At 62.6% G+C, this 15,894-nt stretch overlaps 1 protein-coding gene across 3 annotated transcripts in view; it reads right to left on the bottom strand.

Annotated features, from left to right (window-relative positions):
* Positions 1-15,894, bottom strand: part of GNB1L (G protein subunit beta 1 like) — a 51,635-nt gene that overhangs the window by 34,037 nt on the left and 1,704 nt on the right. For all 3 annotated transcript variants that reach the window (XM_055080415.1, XM_028480476.2, XM_007119081.3), the window contains exons 3-5: positions 11,519-11,681; positions 8,419-8,517; positions 4,995-5,210 (exon numbers count right to left, since the gene is read on the bottom strand). In XM_055080415.1, coding sequence (XP_054936390.1) covers positions 4,995-5,210; positions 8,419-8,517; positions 11,519-11,681 — 478 coding nt within the window. The remainder of the gene's footprint in view (positions 1-4,994; positions 5,211-8,418; positions 8,518-11,518; positions 11,682-15,894) is intronic.

Here is a 15,894-nt window from a genome sequence, read left to right as displayed (position 1 = left end):
GTGCTCCGCAACGGGAGAGGCCACAGCAGAGGGAGGCCCGCATACCAAAAAAAAAAAAAAAAAAAAGAACGTCTCGGGAGCAGCCGAGGGGAAGCCCCACGAGGTGACCAGGAGCGAGGACCAGACGCCACGAGTCCCAGCAGACGGGGGTCACCGGAGACCACGTGTCTTCAAAGCACACGAAGGAAGAAAACCAAGTGCTCCAGAGAAAAGGCAGAGGTTGTCGCAAAGCATGAAAAAGCAGAGCCCCACTAGAGGGCCCGACAAGATGGCCAGGCAGAGCGCACAGGACAAAACAGAACCCGTGCAATGAGGTCGCGTGCGCGGCTGGCCCACGAGGGGGACGCCTGTGTGTGAAGGGAGGCTGAAGGTGAAAGATGGAAAAAAGCTACAGAAGGAAGCAGCAGCCAGAAGACACCTGGCCTGAGCCATGTGAATCGTTGCTGAAACGGGCTTTCAGGCAAAAATCCTTTCCAGAGATAACAAGAGTTCAACCCCACCCCCCCACAGGAAGATTCAAAATGCAGACCAAGAACACACAGGACCCAGGAAAGTCACCAAGATGAACCCAGCAAAAGCGCCCCCTAGAGGCCGGGGCAGGCATGACTTTCGACCCACGAGGCCCACATGAACCACACGGCTGCCTGAGGGGTAGGCGCAGCTGGGTGGCGTGCAGCAGAAATACCTCTTTCCAAGCACGGGGGCCACGGGAACCTACTGGCATTTCAGGGAGCTGGTATAACTCAGAACTGGTTCTCCAACCACAAATGGATCAAGTTAGAAGCCTAGAAATAAAAAATAACTGGGGAAAGAATCAAACATTTGGAAACATAAAAACACTCTGATCAGCTCTGCAGTCAGAGAACAAAGAAAAATCGGGCGCCCAGAAGTGAGTGTGATGAATCCCGGTCAGAGCTGCACATCGAGCCTGGAGGACTCAGGGGAGGAAGAGAAACGTAGACGGGAAATGGGGAAAAGATGTTTAAAGAAAACAAACGTAAGCCTGGTCAGGAATGGACAGGGGACAGACCTGCAGATAAAACAGGGATGCAATCACAAACAACTGAAAAAGGTCAGTGCAGTCAGCATGTGGGTAGCGCCCCTGCGGCGACCCATCCAGCCCCTCCACGCACGCCTGCCCTGCCTTCCTGCGGCCTCTGTCCAGTGCCCAGGCCCGTGATGTCCCGGGCCCGTTCTCCGTCCATGGCGACCAGCAGCGTCCCCACATGTCCCGCGCTCTCTGCCACTCCAATGCTCTCGTCCAGAGGAATCCAGGCTCAGTGTTTCCTGTCTGTGCTGCACACAAGCAGCCATAACCCACTCACTGGGTGGGTGCCCAGCACGGCCCTCACCCCCACCGCCTCCTCCCTCGGAAGCTGCTGCAGCCATGCCCACGTGAGAAGGCAAAGCCCACACGTTGTGCCCGCAGCAGGAGTGCATCAGCCTGAGCCCCGACTCATGGACAAGGACAAGGTGAACGTCACAGCCCCCGACTCTTCCTCTCCCAGGAACTCCGCCCTGGGCTCGGAGCAGTGGGTGCGCCGGAACCTACTCGGGTCCCTGCTTCAGGGTGGATTTGTTAACAATGGGAATATTTCCCAGGGAGTAAAGGGCTGCCCAAATCTGCTGTCTGCTGGTGGAGGTGGGAGCCCAGGTGGGGGCCGGGGAGTTGCAGAGCAGCCTGAGCAGTGGTCCTTGCGTGGCTGGCTGTGAGTCGGGCACGGAGCGGAGCGCATCCATGCCAGTGTTGCCACCTGGGAGGGGCTGAGATGCCCAGGACGGCCCAGGGGAAAGGGGACAGGAGTGATGCGCCCCTACCCTCGCAGTCCCTCCTGGAAGCTCAGAATTAAGGCACAAGGCCCTTTCAGTGGGGACCTGGACTGGAAGGGACCAGTCCTATCGGGGCCCACCAGCACCCGTGTGTGGTCAAGGCGGCCGGAGCCCCGCCCATGGTGTCCCAAGATGTGTGTGGGGGGGGTGGGGGGGTGTGCCCATAGCTCCTCAGCTCGGGACCCCATGGTCTCCCTCGCACCAGCCCAAGTGTCCCGCTACTGACACTTCAGAGGGAAGCCCTCGGCAGGGCTGGGGAGCAGGCGGGCAGCGGCCACGCAGCGGGGAGGAGGGGACGCCTGGCCGACCAGCCGTGGGCGTGGTGGGGGAGAGTGGTCGTCTGACTCCAGCCTGGGTTGGCTGGGGTGGGGGCCTAGTTATTACTTCAGGGCCTAGAAATACCACTAGCTGTAAATCAGCCCCTGCTTCAAGGCCGTGGACCCTGCCCCAAGTGTGGGAGGGAGAGGCAGGTCTGTGCACCACCTGTGTCTGACGCCAGCCAAGGCCCAGACCCCGGGCTCGAGGGGAGCAGAGCGAGCAGTCCCTACAGGTGGGTGAGCGTCCGACGTCCTAGAGAGGGTGGCCGAAGGCTCCAGTTACCGCCGCGGCCCCTGGCCAAGCCCGTCTCGGACCAGGACCCTCCAGGAAGGATCCCGGCCACCAGTGGCTCTCGCAGCACATGACCTCAGGTGCCAGGAATGCGCGCGCAGCACGGCCCCATCTGGTTCCCATTACCCTCACTCCACGCGGGAGCCCCATCTGCGCCTCTGCAGCGCCCGCCCGCCCACCCGCCCGGGGAGATTGATTTGGGCTCATTAGAGCTGCTGCCGCGAGGTAAGGCACATCTTTGCCCATGTGGCTCCACGGCCAGCGCCTCAGGGCCAGCTGCAGCACCGAGGGCCCAGGGAGAGGTGCCTGCGGACACCGCGACGCTGAGGCCCTCGAGGCCCTGACACCTCCTCCTTGAGGCCTGCATTCCAGGACCTGAAGGTGTCTGGGCCTCTGGGGACATGGACATCTCCGGTGAGGCCACAGTGGGCGGTCGGAGGGAGGAGTGGCGCCTCCTGGGATGCATGCTGAGAGAGGCCCCGGCCGCGCACGGCCTCCACCAACCTCCCGGCTGGCCTGGCCTCCCTATGCTCTGACTTTCCAATTCATCTGCACACTGAACCTCCAGCTCTGCGCTGGAACATGCCCCATAAGTTTAAGTCTGAAGTTCCTGAAGCTGTTTCTCCAACAAGCCAGGGGAGACCAGGCCGACCTGGGCCAGGACGGCAGGAGGAGCCTCTTCCCGGGGTCCTGGGGGCAGGGCCTGGGGGCACTGCAGTCGGTGGGGCCCTCAGGAGAGCCACCTGGGTCTCTAGGCCTTTGCAAAGTTGGGCTGAAGTTGAAGCCACAGCAGGACAGAGCACTGGACCTCATGGGGGGTGGGGGTCGCTGCCTGGTTCCCACCAGGCAGGAGCAGAGGAGGGTGTGGGGGGAACCCCGATGCCCGCCTGGCCAGGCTCTGTGTCCTTGACGGCTCAGAACATGAAGACCCAGCACCACGTGACTCCGCCCCATTTCTAAAGATGAGCACCATGGTGACTTCCACTCCCACCACCCACATCCAGGACTCTTCAAGGCCTTGCAGACCCTTCCCCTGGGATGGAGGCTGGAGAAGCTCCACCCCCACAGCCGGCCCCAGCCCCATAGGGAGGCCTGTTTGACCCCATCCCGCAGGGCCTCTGTGGACTCCCTGGGACACAGGACAGGAAGATGGACGGGAAGCTGCTTTACTGCAAGTCAGGCAAGCGTGGCACAGGCTGGTCTGTGGGGGGGGTCCTGGGGGGCAGGGGGCGATGCCAAGGAAGCTGGAATACCTGCCTTGTCCCCATGTGTCACGTGACCCCTCCCTCCCTACCCCTCCCCGCTCCCCGGGACTCCACAGGGCTGCTCCCCTCTCAGGACCCTGCCCAGACCCTGCAGCCACGGCCACTTGCTCTGGTTCTAGCTTGGTCCTCCCATGGACTGTGCTTTTTAGGAAGCTAGAGTGGTCCCTCCAGCTGCCGCATGGAAGGTCTCCCTGCTGAGTCTGCCCTCGGCCCCTAGCTCCTGCCCAGGACTCCTCACCCACCCCTGATAGCCCTGCCCCTCACTGTCCTGCACCCAGGGCATGGCAATGCCTGCTGGGCATGGCAGTCTCTCCCGATTTTCACCCATGCCTGCCCTCTCCCACCCACCCAAGTGCACAGGGCCTCTTCCCTGGCTCTGGGGGCCCAGGGCTGCCGGGCAAGGCTTCCCATCTGGGGAGGGCCCGAGAGATGCCCTCTTCCTGCAGTCTCCTGTCTGCAGGGAAGCCTGGACCATGCAGCCCCTGTAGAGGGCGCAGCCACAGGCCCTGTCCTCCAGAGCTCCGGGAGGTGGCATACACGGCTCCCCGCTGGGGCCCCACTCCCCCACCAGACCTGGGCTCGCAGAGCCCGCCGTGGTCAGGTCTCAGCCTTCTGAGGCTTCCTGGCTAATGGGGGCGTCCCGGCCCAGAAGCCAGTGTGCACTCAGGCCACCCTCAGGGGGCTGACAGGCACAGGGCACACCCAGCACCGCACTCCCCAGGACCTCACCCGTCTGAGGCCTGGCCAGGAGGCTCCCCTCCTGGCCAACTCCATCCCCCCCTCCCAACAGGGCTGAGCACTGGGCACCCAGATGTGGCCCCCAAGGGCCCCCCAGCCACGTGGGATGGGAAGCCACTGAGCCGTTACGGCCCTCCCACTGCCCCCAGGCAGCTTGCAGACAGCCACAGGGGCCTCACTCAGGGATTTCTCCACGTAGGGTTTGGGTTTTTTTCTTTTTTTTTTTTTCTTTTTGATTGATCAGTTCCTTACTGACCAAATTCCTCTGAGTTTTGCAAACGGGCTTGCACAGTCCTGGATTCTACATGCCTTTGCTCTAGATGGACGAGACGTGACCGCTATTAGCCAAGGTCTGCGGGAAACCCAAACCCTGTGAATGGCTCACGAGCGCCAGCCCCTCTCCTGCCGCCCGCCAGGCCTGCCCGCGCCGGGTCCGATGATTAATTAACTGGGGACCTGCCACAAGTCCTCTTCATGCCTAAATATTGTTCCAGCCCATCAGACTGTTGGTGCAGAGCAGGATAAATGACACCTCGGGCCTGGCCCACTGACCTGTAGGGCCTGCTGCTCATCCAGGCTCCAGACGGCCAGCGCCTTCTCCGCAGAGCCTGAGACGCCCCTGGCCTCCTGGGAGTCGAAGTCCAGACCCATGACGGGCTCCGTGTGGCAGGCGACGCGGCTGCACACTTTCCGTGAGGAGACGTCCCACAGGGCCACCGAGCCGTCCTCGTAGCCGGCCAGGAGGAGAGGGCGGGGACTGGTGTCAGCCTGTGGGGACAGCTCGCAGTCAGCTGGGGGATGCTCGGGGGTCCCGGGCCTTCTGGAGGAGAAGGGGCTTGAGATAGGCCGCCTTCCCCACTGAGCCCTGGGGGGTCTGCACACCCCCAGGGGGCTGACACCCAGACTGGGGCCAGTGCGGGCTGGGTGGGGCGACGGCGGTCGGGGTCTGGGACGCTGCCTGGTTCTCCCGCTCCTTCCCACCGGCCGAGACGTGCGGCCACCCCTGGGCGGGGCCGGCCACCTGTCTAGAGCTGCCGGCCAAAGAAAATCTCGAGCTCCGTCTCAATGAAAAATGAACCTTCTGTACTTTGTCAACGTCGCCGCGGAAGCCCCCCAACCGTCAAGGCTGCAGAGTCAGCGCCTCGCCGGCCGAGCCGCGTGATGGATGAGGGCGCAGGTCAGAGGGCTGCGCAGCCGCCTGCAGGGGAGTGTGGGGACCCTGGGTCGGCCTGGCACCGACTGAGAGCGGCCGCCCCGTGCTTGGTGCCCAGTCCCGGGACCACCGCCAGGACCCTGCACCTTTGCTCTCCACTGAGCTCCCAGCGCTCAGAAATGACAAAGCGCCCCCTGCCAGCAGAGAATTTCCCGAGGCCAGGAGCTCAGCCGGCGGCTCTCAAACCCCGGATGGCCAGCGGTGAGCACAGGGCCTGGGGGCCGCCAGCAAGGCTGCCTCCAGGGTCGCCTGCAGCTCCAATGGGGGCCCTGCTGCTGGCGGGCAAGGCTGGTGCTGAGCCGCGTGCCTAGGCATGGCCAACAGCACCCGGGCAGGCCCTTCTGGCCCACCTGCTGGAGCTCGCTGCCCACCCAGAGGGGCTCCAGGCCCAGGTGTCGCACACCGCGAGTGTCTAACATGAGTGGACGCTACGTCCTCAACCCCAGGAAGCAGAGCTCGCCGTGCTTGGTGTGAGGGGTACGTCTCAGGGCCCCACAGAGTGAGGGGAGCCAGGGGAGTCCCGTGCAGACCAGCTCTGGGATCTGGAGGATGCCTCCCACAAGCCCTTTTTTCTGATGATAACATGTGCTCCCAAAAACAAAAGCAGGAAGGAGGAGTCCAAGAAAGCAGCTGTGAGGAACTTGCCGGAACCCCTTGGGTTCGTCCCCCTTGGGGCACTGCTGTGTCCTCCCACCGGCTTCCCACCGCACTGCCTGGCCCAGCCTGCTCCCCAGCCCCCGCCCCGCATGTTCCTCCTGCATCCAGGGCTCCCCCACTGCCTATGGTCTGGGAGCTCCGAGTGCCTAGGCTGGAGCGGAGGCTGCACACCGCTTAGCCCCCTGTGCAGGCACACAGGGAGGCCAGGGCAGGAGCCAGACCAGCCACAGGGCCCCGTGCCAGGCTCTGCCCCTGCACTGAGGCCCCTCTACCTTCTCTCCTGGCACGCAGGGTCCCTGCAGCCCCCCAGGATAGACCCTGCAGGCGGGTCAGTGCTCTGGGACCTCAGTCCTCTGGCGGCCACGCCCTGGGTGCCAGGCTGACTTCTGCTCGCTCTGCGTCCCCCCCCACCCCTGGGTGTGCCAGCCTGAGGCGCCCCCCAGCACCTCGAGGTTCCCCGGGGAGCCCTTGGCTGGGGGCGTGGAGGGGGCACTGGAGGACCTGCTCCAAGGGTCGGTGTGGACGACCTCTGACCTCCTACATGACAATCATCCTAACAACACAGGCCATCCACTCTCAGGAGCAAAACAAGAAATCTCTGAATGTTTCAGAAAGGAATCCCACATCGGGCCACTCTGCCACACTCAGATCAATAAGCTATAACCTGGACCTCCAGGCTTGGCGAGGAATAAAGGGACATTTCAAATCAGCATAGACTTTTCTTAACAGGATGCTTTGCGCTGGATCTGTATCAACTAACACAACTCGATTTGTCCTTCTGTCAACCACGTCAATTACCTTGACAAGTTTGTACATCCCATTTCTGCACATTTTTCTGATGGAATTCTTACACGATTAGGCAATGACAGCATCTCCAGGGAGGGAGGGTGAGCGGATGCAGCCCCGTCCCGCCCGGGGCCTGTAAGCGCCAGGCCACCTCCACAGCCTCCGCTGCCCCTCCAGGCACCGCCCCCCCGCAACGTCTGCCGGCACCAGCAGCTTTGCCATCCAGGTGAGTCTCAGAGCCCCCACTTCCTCACGCCCCTCCCCCATGGGCTTCTCTCAGTTCAGAGACGGCAGGGACACCAAATGCAAGACAGGGCAGGGCCCTGGAGGGACAAGCGCTGGGCCCAGGGACCCTGCGGGCACACAGACACCTGCAAACCATGCGAGCCTGGCCGTCTAACCCGTATGGAGAGTCACAGCAGAGGCAGGAACGGCCTCCCCCTGGTCCCAGGCAGCCCGGGGTGGCTCTGAGGAGGCACAGGTGAGCTGCTCGGAGCTGAAAAACAGGCCGTAGGCAGCGGTCTGGGACAGCCCTGGTCAGTGACCTGCTCCCCGTGGCTTCTGCAGCTGTAAAGACGCTGCCGAGACTCTTTCCACGTGAATGCACCAGACCATCCGCTCTGCTGCCCCCAGGAGTAGACACCCATTTTGAGCTGGTGCTGACCGCTGGGGGTGGGAAGCTGCCCCTCTGGTCAGGAGGGTCCCTCCCAGGCCTCGGGCTCAGCCCCGGAGCCAGAACCCATCCTGCAGGGACTCAGGCCTGTGACTCCACTGCCCCCCGGCTTCTGCCGCAGCCCCAGGAGATGCCTCCAGACCCTCTCTAATCAGAGAGAACAGCCAAGAAAGAAGGAAATGGCACGGATCAGAAATTCCAAGTGTGGCCGCAGGGAAAGCCAGCACATTAAGCCCACTCCGGCCTCAACAAGGCAAAGAAGTAACAAAAATTAATCCCGGCGACGCAGGGGCCGTGCAGGCTTGCAGGGTTAGTCAGCACCCCCTCCCGGCCCCACGCCAGGCCGCGCCGGTGAGCAGACCAGAGGGGAGCATGTGGCTCCCCCAGAAGGGGGTCGCTGTCTCCGACACCGCCCTGAGAAGACGAGGACGAGCCCAGCATCCCCAAAGGGTCTGCAGGCGTCCTCGCAGCAGGAGGGCTGGAGGGCTGGGGACACCAAGGCTGAGGAGGACGCTGTGCACACGCCTCCCAGGGGCCAGTGCCCGTAGGTGATGAGGAACCAAGTCCCTAATGGGCATGATTCACACCTGGCGGGCGTGGCCGGCAGGTGTGGTCGGTGGGCGTGGCTGGCGGGCGCTGGGCCTTACCTGCCAGAGCTGCAGGCACATGGGCATGCCCAGCCTGGCCTGTGCCTCGGGCTTCAGGGAGCACACTGACGTCTTGGACGGCATCTCCAGAATCTGAACCTGACAGTAAGAAAACAAGCCGAGTTGGGCCGGAGCCAAGTCAAGTCTGTGCTGCACAAACAGGAGACTCTTGAGGCCTCAGCCCGGCCACTGTGGGCCTGTCTGCGCCTCCGGGAACCCAGGCCATGCCTCCTGCATTGACCCACGGGCTCCTGGGATCGGAGGGTGCTGGGCTGTGTGGAATGCACATGTCACTCATGAGTGTCCAGCAGGTCCCTCGAGCGGTGTCACTGCCCCGCAGCCACCTCAGGCCTCCTCTGCGTTGACCTCTTGGCCAAGCACGTGGCCTGGCCCACGGCGCTGACTCAGCTCACTCGGCCTCCCGCCCTCCTCCTGGCGCTCCTTCCTGGTCGGGCCCCACACGTGGATGACCCTGAGCCCTCCCGGACTGTCGCATGGCACCCAGACCTGCACACCTGGGGCCCCAGCGCCTGCTCCTCCACCATGTGCGGCCTGTGCTCAGTGTCGCCCGACGCTGACACAGCCCCTCCTGCGCCTGGCTGGGTGACGTGTCCCCACCTGGTGGCTCCGGCCACCCTCCTGGGGAGGCTCCACCAACAACAGTGTGCGCCCCGCAGAGCTGCAGGGCACCCCTCGTCGACATGGGGCAGCCCCAGGTTTGCAGATGAGGAGTCTGAGGTCCAGACGTGTTGGGGCATCGAGGGGACAGAAACTACACCTGCTGGTCCACTTCTGACACCCGGGGCACAGAACCCCCAGGAGGAAACCCCAGGGTGAACTCTAAGTGTAACCATGCAGTGTAGAGCGGGTGTAGCCCTGCTGCTGCTCTTACTAATGCACGTGCACACGCGTATACACACACGCCCACACACCTGCACACACAGCCCCCTCCGCCCATATCACGTTGCCTGCAGGGCCAGCATCTACCCCAGACACCTCGTCCTCACTGCCCCAAAGAGACGGAAAAGGACCTAAGTGATGTGAGCGTCATCCCGCCATGAATTAGAAGCTGCTAGAAGGAGTTCCTGTGGCACCCACGAAGCTCAGGGGAAGTTCCAACAAAATGAAGGAGGTACAGGAGGATGCGGTGGCATGGAGTGTGGCCCAGAAGTGACCGAGCAAACCAAAGAGGAGGGGGCCCTCAGAGCCCTTCTGTCCTCCGAGGTCAGTGGGAGGGAGGCAAGGGTGGGGACTGGCTGGGCCTCAGGCTCCCAAGCCCGTCCCGGCCAAGGCGGGGTCCTGGAAGGTCAAGGAGCATGGCGCTGGGGGCTGGATGCCTGCCTTCCTATTTCTGCTCTGACGCCAGCTTCCTAAAACGTCACTACGTCAGGAGGACAAGCTGCTGGGCAATGGGGGAGGGGGGTCCCAGGTCAGAGAGGGATGCCCCCACCCCCGATCTGGGGGCTCAGGAGACCCCTCTGGTGGCAGTGAGGAGAGGCGCGAGGGCGGGGGGATCGGGCACAGGCGAATGGCCCAGAGTGAGGGCGACACCAGGGCAGCCCAGGCCTGGGCTAGGCGTCATGAGAGGGGGTGCGGTGCTGGCATCCAGAACAAGTGCCCCTTGGTCCTTGTGGTCCCAGGAGGGGCTCCACACTCTGCTGGGGCCTCCCACACACAGGGATGCTTCCACCTGGCATTCAAGGGCAAGTTTTGTTTCCAGAAGGAAAAATGTTTGGTTCGGGCAAGTGTGGCCACCCAGACGGCCGGGCCTGGCTCTGTCTGGGCACAGGCCAGTGGCACTGATTCCAGGTGGGAACATGGAAAACAGCCCTTTTCCCAGGATGTGCAAGGTTCCCAGACCTGTGGCTCCCGGGCGGTGGGTGGGTAGGAGGGTGGGGGGTTGTACCAGAAGCTGGGGAGCCGGAGAGAAGCAGAGGGGACGAGCAGTCTCGGGCCAGGCTGGCGGGGGCAGCGGAAGGCGACCTCAGTGGAAGTGTGGTCCGGCCCCCACCACTGAGGGGGCTCGGCGCCACCTAGCTGCTGCCACCAGGAGAAAGCAGAGCCCTCTCTTTTCACATTAATAAAACTTTTAACAGGTTTTTGGCAAACTGGCAAGAAAATCGCATGTAGCTCCTAATTGGTGACTTAAACGCCATCATGAACAAATAGATGTCTGTTCCTGCCTCATTATTTATGAGCTGAATCTGCTTTAAGACTCACGACTCCTCTTGGGCGGGGGCCAAACTTCCCGGGTGCAGGGCTTGCGTCCCTGCCCAGCCCCGCCCGCCGCACAGGCCCTCAGGGCAGCAGGGGACACAGGGAGGATGGGGCGTGGGCGGTGGGCAGGGGCCTCCCTCCCCCTGCACATGTACCCCGGACCCACGCCCACTCTCGGTGCCCCCAGACCCCCACCCACCAGGCCGTCCCGCTGCACTTGGGGCTCCTTCCCCCACTGCCTCCAACCAGCACCCCCATCCCCCTGCCCTCGGCCCTCCCCGCCAGCACCCCGTCCTGGGCTCTGCTTCTCCTGGGGATTCTGCCTCTTCTGTCCCTGGGGTGTGAACACCACTCTCCAGCCTGACCAGTCCCTGCCACAGATCGCTGCTGGATGCTCAGCCTGAGCTCCATCTGACAGTGACCTTGGGGCTCCATCCCACCCACTGCCCCCAGGAGCCCCATCCTCTGACGGGCCCCACTCATCTGTGACTGCGATTGCCACCCTGGTGCCAGCCCTTACGCCCTGCGTCTCAGCCCTGCCCAAGACCTCTCACGCCAGTGCCCAGTTCTGATCCCCAAAGGCCGCCCTCCCCTGCTGTCCTGACTCTGAGGCCTACCTCGACCTCATGGGGTCTGCCTGGGGCTTCCCTCCATGACTGCCTGCTCCCAAGGACCCTGACAGCCTCGGGCCCTGAACTTGTCCATCCCGTGCTGCTCCTGGTTGGCTCCCAGGGCCTCCCAGAGACCTTGGCCCACTTCGGGCCCCTTTCTCGACCCCCAGCACCAGGGCCACCTCAGGTGACCTGGCCAAGGCTGGCCTGAAGAGCCGCTCGGGGCACAGCATTCCTGCAGCCAGGGGCTAAGGGTGAATGGGCTCACTCACCTCATCGCTGCCTCTCCCCGGCACAGCCAGCATCCAGCGCTGCAGGCCCCCAGCCAGCACAGAGCCCCTGCAGAAGCCCACGCTCTCCAGGAGCACGGAGTCCACGACGGCGTTCCTGCCCTCTGCCAGGTCCCACACGCACAGCTTTAGGTCGCGGCCCTGGCTGCCAAAATAAGAGGAGACGGGCCGTGACCCTCTCAGGTGAGGACAAATGTCAGCGTGTTGTGGTCGGCCGGAGGCCACAGGACGGCAGGGGACACTTCCTGGGGAGGGCCTGGGGGCACCTCAGCTGAGGAAGGGCCGCACGTGAGTCTGCAGTCCAGACGCCTGATGCCAGCTCACGCTAATGGGCTGGCCTGGGGAGGCTGCAGACCGAGGCCCCAGGCGCCCCATGGCACAGGCCCCATGGCCGGCCTCCCATGGTCTCCCTGCTGCTCCCTGTGCTGCCAAACTGTGGGCCCTCCACCCCTCCCGCCTTCCACCCCTTTGTGAATTAACTGTGACCACCTGGCAACTCCACCCTCACGAATGTTCCCAAGTGCATTTAAAACCTACATTCACACAAAAACCTGTAAGCGAATGTGCACGGCAGCTCTGCTCGCCAAACCGGACACAGCCCTCCAGCAGGAGGCTGATAACTCACCGTGGAGCATCCGTCCGCACCTGACCTCGCTCAGCACCAGAGCAGCAGCGGGGACACACAGCCACCCGCAGGAATTAGATGCCGTTTGCTACGGGGAGGAAGCCCGTCTGAAAGCCCACACACTGCACTTCTACCCGTGTGACCCTCTGGGGGAGGCAGGGCCGCAGGGGCAGAGGACAACAGGGTCCCGCCCACAGAACTCGCCGCAAAGAGTGAACTGTTCTGTGTGTAACTGAAAAAACCCACCAGGAGGTCAGGGGCCCAGGACAAGCTGCAGACAGAGGTGAATGCCCGGCACTCGGTGCTCAGGGGAGAGCGGATGAGAGCCGACCTGAGGGACTCAGGAAGCGTGTCCTCTAGGCACTGTCTGGTTAGAGACAGAGGAACTGGACAGAGACACGGGACTCTGGCTGGTAGGTGTTCTCACAGGTGTGGGTTAGCAATCCTGAGACCCCCCCCCTCACGCGTCCAGCAGGAGCAGGGCTGGACAGAGACGGACAGGAGTAGGGGCGGGGGACCGGGTCACCAAGAAGCCCGGCAGGTGTTGGCCCTGAGTCAGAGACGTCGGCGTGAGCGCATGTCTGTGCAAACACAGACACAGATGGACAGACGCAGAGGTGCACACAGGGTGTACGCAGCGTGGAGGTGCACACGGGGAGCCCGGGTTGCCCCCTGAGAAGACCCAGAGGCAACGACACCCCAGGAGTGACGAGCACACCCAGTGCCCGGTCTGGCTTCTTATCCCTTTTCCCCCAGACAGCAAGAGCTGGGGCAGGGTGGGGCGCCAAGATGAGTTCTGAGCACCCTGTAGGGCCAGAAAATAAGGAAATACTTTAAAAAATGAAACAAAGGGCATGTCCAAAGGACACAAGCACTAAAGTTGGAACAATCTGAGCAATAAAATAAATTACAGTAGAATGAAATTCTAACCCAAGAATAAAAGAAATCTCCACGAGCCCAGACCCATGAGTGAACACATATATACACAGGGAGGAGAATTCCCATTAAACAGAAGTGTTCCAGTGAAAGTAGAATGCTATAAAAGGAGGAGGAGAAACCCCCTCTGTGAGACCAACCCAGGCACAGCTGTGGCGGCAGAGACCCTGGGCGGACGCTGAGGACGGAGGGACAGGGTGTCTGCAGCCCTGAGGCTCACTGTCCACTGCGCGGCTCTGACACTCACCAGAAATGCTCCTCGCTGGGCCTCGGGACTCATTTCCTAGGAGCCTGGGAAGCAGAGGGAATGGTCCCTGCCGGTGGGACACCATGGACACACTCCCCAGGTGGATGAGCCCCGCAGATGTCCCAGACCCCCGACAAGGGGACGAGAAGGGCTTCCTCCCGAAAGCCCACCTCCCCAGTCTGACCCCAAGAAACCCCGGGGCTGAGCCGACGTGAGGGTCACCCCACAGAACCGCCCTCCCGTCCTCCTCCCAAGGGGTGAGGTCCAGACAAACAAGGGAAGAAGCAGCAGCATAGGCCAGTGGGGACAAAGGGGACAGGACAGTGGGCCGGTCCTGGAGCTGTGGAAGGGGACAGGAGGGCACGCGGGGCCCAGCATCTACCCGCACCGTTGGGAGACCTCAGTGCCGCGTGGATGGATGCCCCCCAGGTGGACCCAGGGCACCCGATCCTGATCCAGACCCCAGCTCTGTCTGGAGAACCGCTGGTGTTGGCAGGATGTGCCTGGACCCTGGGGAGCAGGAGTTGCTCGGCCTGAAGTGGCAGCGACGCGGGAGAGAGAGGACGTGAGGCCTGTCGACACCGTGTCTGAGTGGAGCTCAGGAGAGAAGCAGCAGTGGGAACCGTGCTCTCACACGGAGACGCCGGCCCCGGCCAACGGCGGCCACACAGGGAGGGAGGGCTGGCCTGTATCTAGGGAACCCCCAGAACAGTGGCTCCCTGCCTCCTTTGCCTGGACCCCTAACTACTAACGCTATACACGCGCCCAGCTGCACCGCCACCTCCACGCTTTCCCCCACAGCGAGGGACCCTGGCACAGCCTATGTGTGTCAGTGCCGGTCACGGAGCGGCGAGCTCGGGGCCCCGGGACAAACGCTGGGCTGGTCAGTGCTCACCAGGCCCTTGGACTGGACGGGCCGCGCCTTTCCCTGTCCCTCGTGTGTGTGCGTGTCATCCCCAGGGTGACACTTCCACGTTTGGGGAGGATAGCAAGGGGATGACACTGCACACAAGGCCAACTGCCCACCCTGATCACCTGGACAGAGGCGCCCGCCAGATGTGTTCACTCAAAGCCCCTCCCCCCACCGTGGGCACTTCTGGGAAAGACACTGTGACATCCGCCACCCTGGCCTCAGATGACCCAGCGCCTCCACCCACAGTGGTGCTGCCCGCCAGTCCTGCAGACGGTCATCTTCCACGTCTGCAAGGCACACCCACCAGACAGCGGGCTCTCGCCTCTTCTCTCCCCTCCTCCCATCAGTCTGGACTCACACATTCCTGTGTTACTGATGGGTCATCACCCACAGTTCTCCTTGATTTTTGTGCCCTAACCATCCCAGACTGGCCAGTGGGAGCCCCTTCAAGGACACTCGTGGCCTCCAAGCAGCCCCACCGCTGGATCCGGGGGCCCCCGGCACCGGGAGGTCCGGTGGGAGTCTTCTCAAGCCTCATCCACAACAGCTCCAAGTGGACAACCCAGATGTCCACCGACACAGAAAGGTGAGGAATCTGGGTACACACATCCAGAGGAATAAGACAGAAAGGCCCACACAACACACTGCAGCCGTGCACACCCTGGCGGGTCTCGCAGACACAGAATCAGACACAAAGGAAGCTGCTCCATATTGCTCCATTTAGGTTAAAAAAAAAAAAACACATAAAATGAGTCTATGTTTTTTGGAGATGCATATTCAGACGATAAAGCAAGAAAGAGGTGGAGCGGCTGCCTCCTGAGGATGAGGACAGGCCGCTGGGCAGGCGTGGGGCAGGCAGTGGCTGCCCAGGTGTCCACCTGTGACAAGATGGTCTGAAACTCGTCTTGTGCACCTTCCTGTAAGTACATCGCGCTTCCCAATAAAGGAAGAAGGAAACAAGCCCACCCAGGCAGCTGTTGAGGCACAGGTGCATCCTCAGGGGTACAGGTGTGGCTGGGGTGTCTGCAGAGCCCTGGCTCCCAGCTTTGTCCTCCGGCCGCTTGACATGAAAGGGCACCTTCCCCCTCAAGGGCCACTTTGGAGGCTTGACTTCCAAACACAGCTGGGCCCCGGCCTCTAGTGCAGCATCCAAGCACCTGCGTGGTCTGCGCCTGCCTAGGCGGGGCTCCCACAGCGCCATCCGCCATGCACATGCGCAGGGCGCCCCTGGAGTTGCCACCCCGCACAGCACCAGCCAGCTCTCCAAGGGGTGGAACTCCTGGCCTGAGGCTCCCCAAGGCCAGCCCAAGGTGCGCAGAGGAGCATGGGGCCCAGAAGGGCTTACACCTCGGCTCAAACCTCAGGAGGAAGTTTCCAGCAGCTTTGTGGGATCTTCAGACACAGCATCCACTTTAATCATCAGGGAAAGAGCAAAGTCATGTGAGGGCCCCTGCAGTGAGGGGTGTGTCTGGGCAACTGGGCAGGGAAGGAGCGAGGCTCTGAGATGGATGGACAAGCACACACGACCAGGGTACGGCCTCCAGGACTCCTGGGGCCTCAGCCACCTGCAGGGAGTGGGAGCGGCTTCAGTCCCACACAAAAGTGCTTTGAAGCCACTGGGGGCCCAAGAGGCCTTG

The sequence above is a fragment of the Physeter macrocephalus genome, chromosome 19 (assembly GCF_002837175.3).
Source record: "Physeter macrocephalus isolate SW-GA chromosome 19, ASM283717v5, whole genome shotgun sequence".
Classification (NCBI taxonomy): domain Eukaryota; kingdom Metazoa; phylum Chordata; class Mammalia; order Artiodactyla; family Physeteridae; genus Physeter; species Physeter macrocephalus.
The sequence above is the reverse complement of the archived record's forward strand: the minus strand, read 5'-3'. Positions and strand labels throughout refer to the sequence as shown.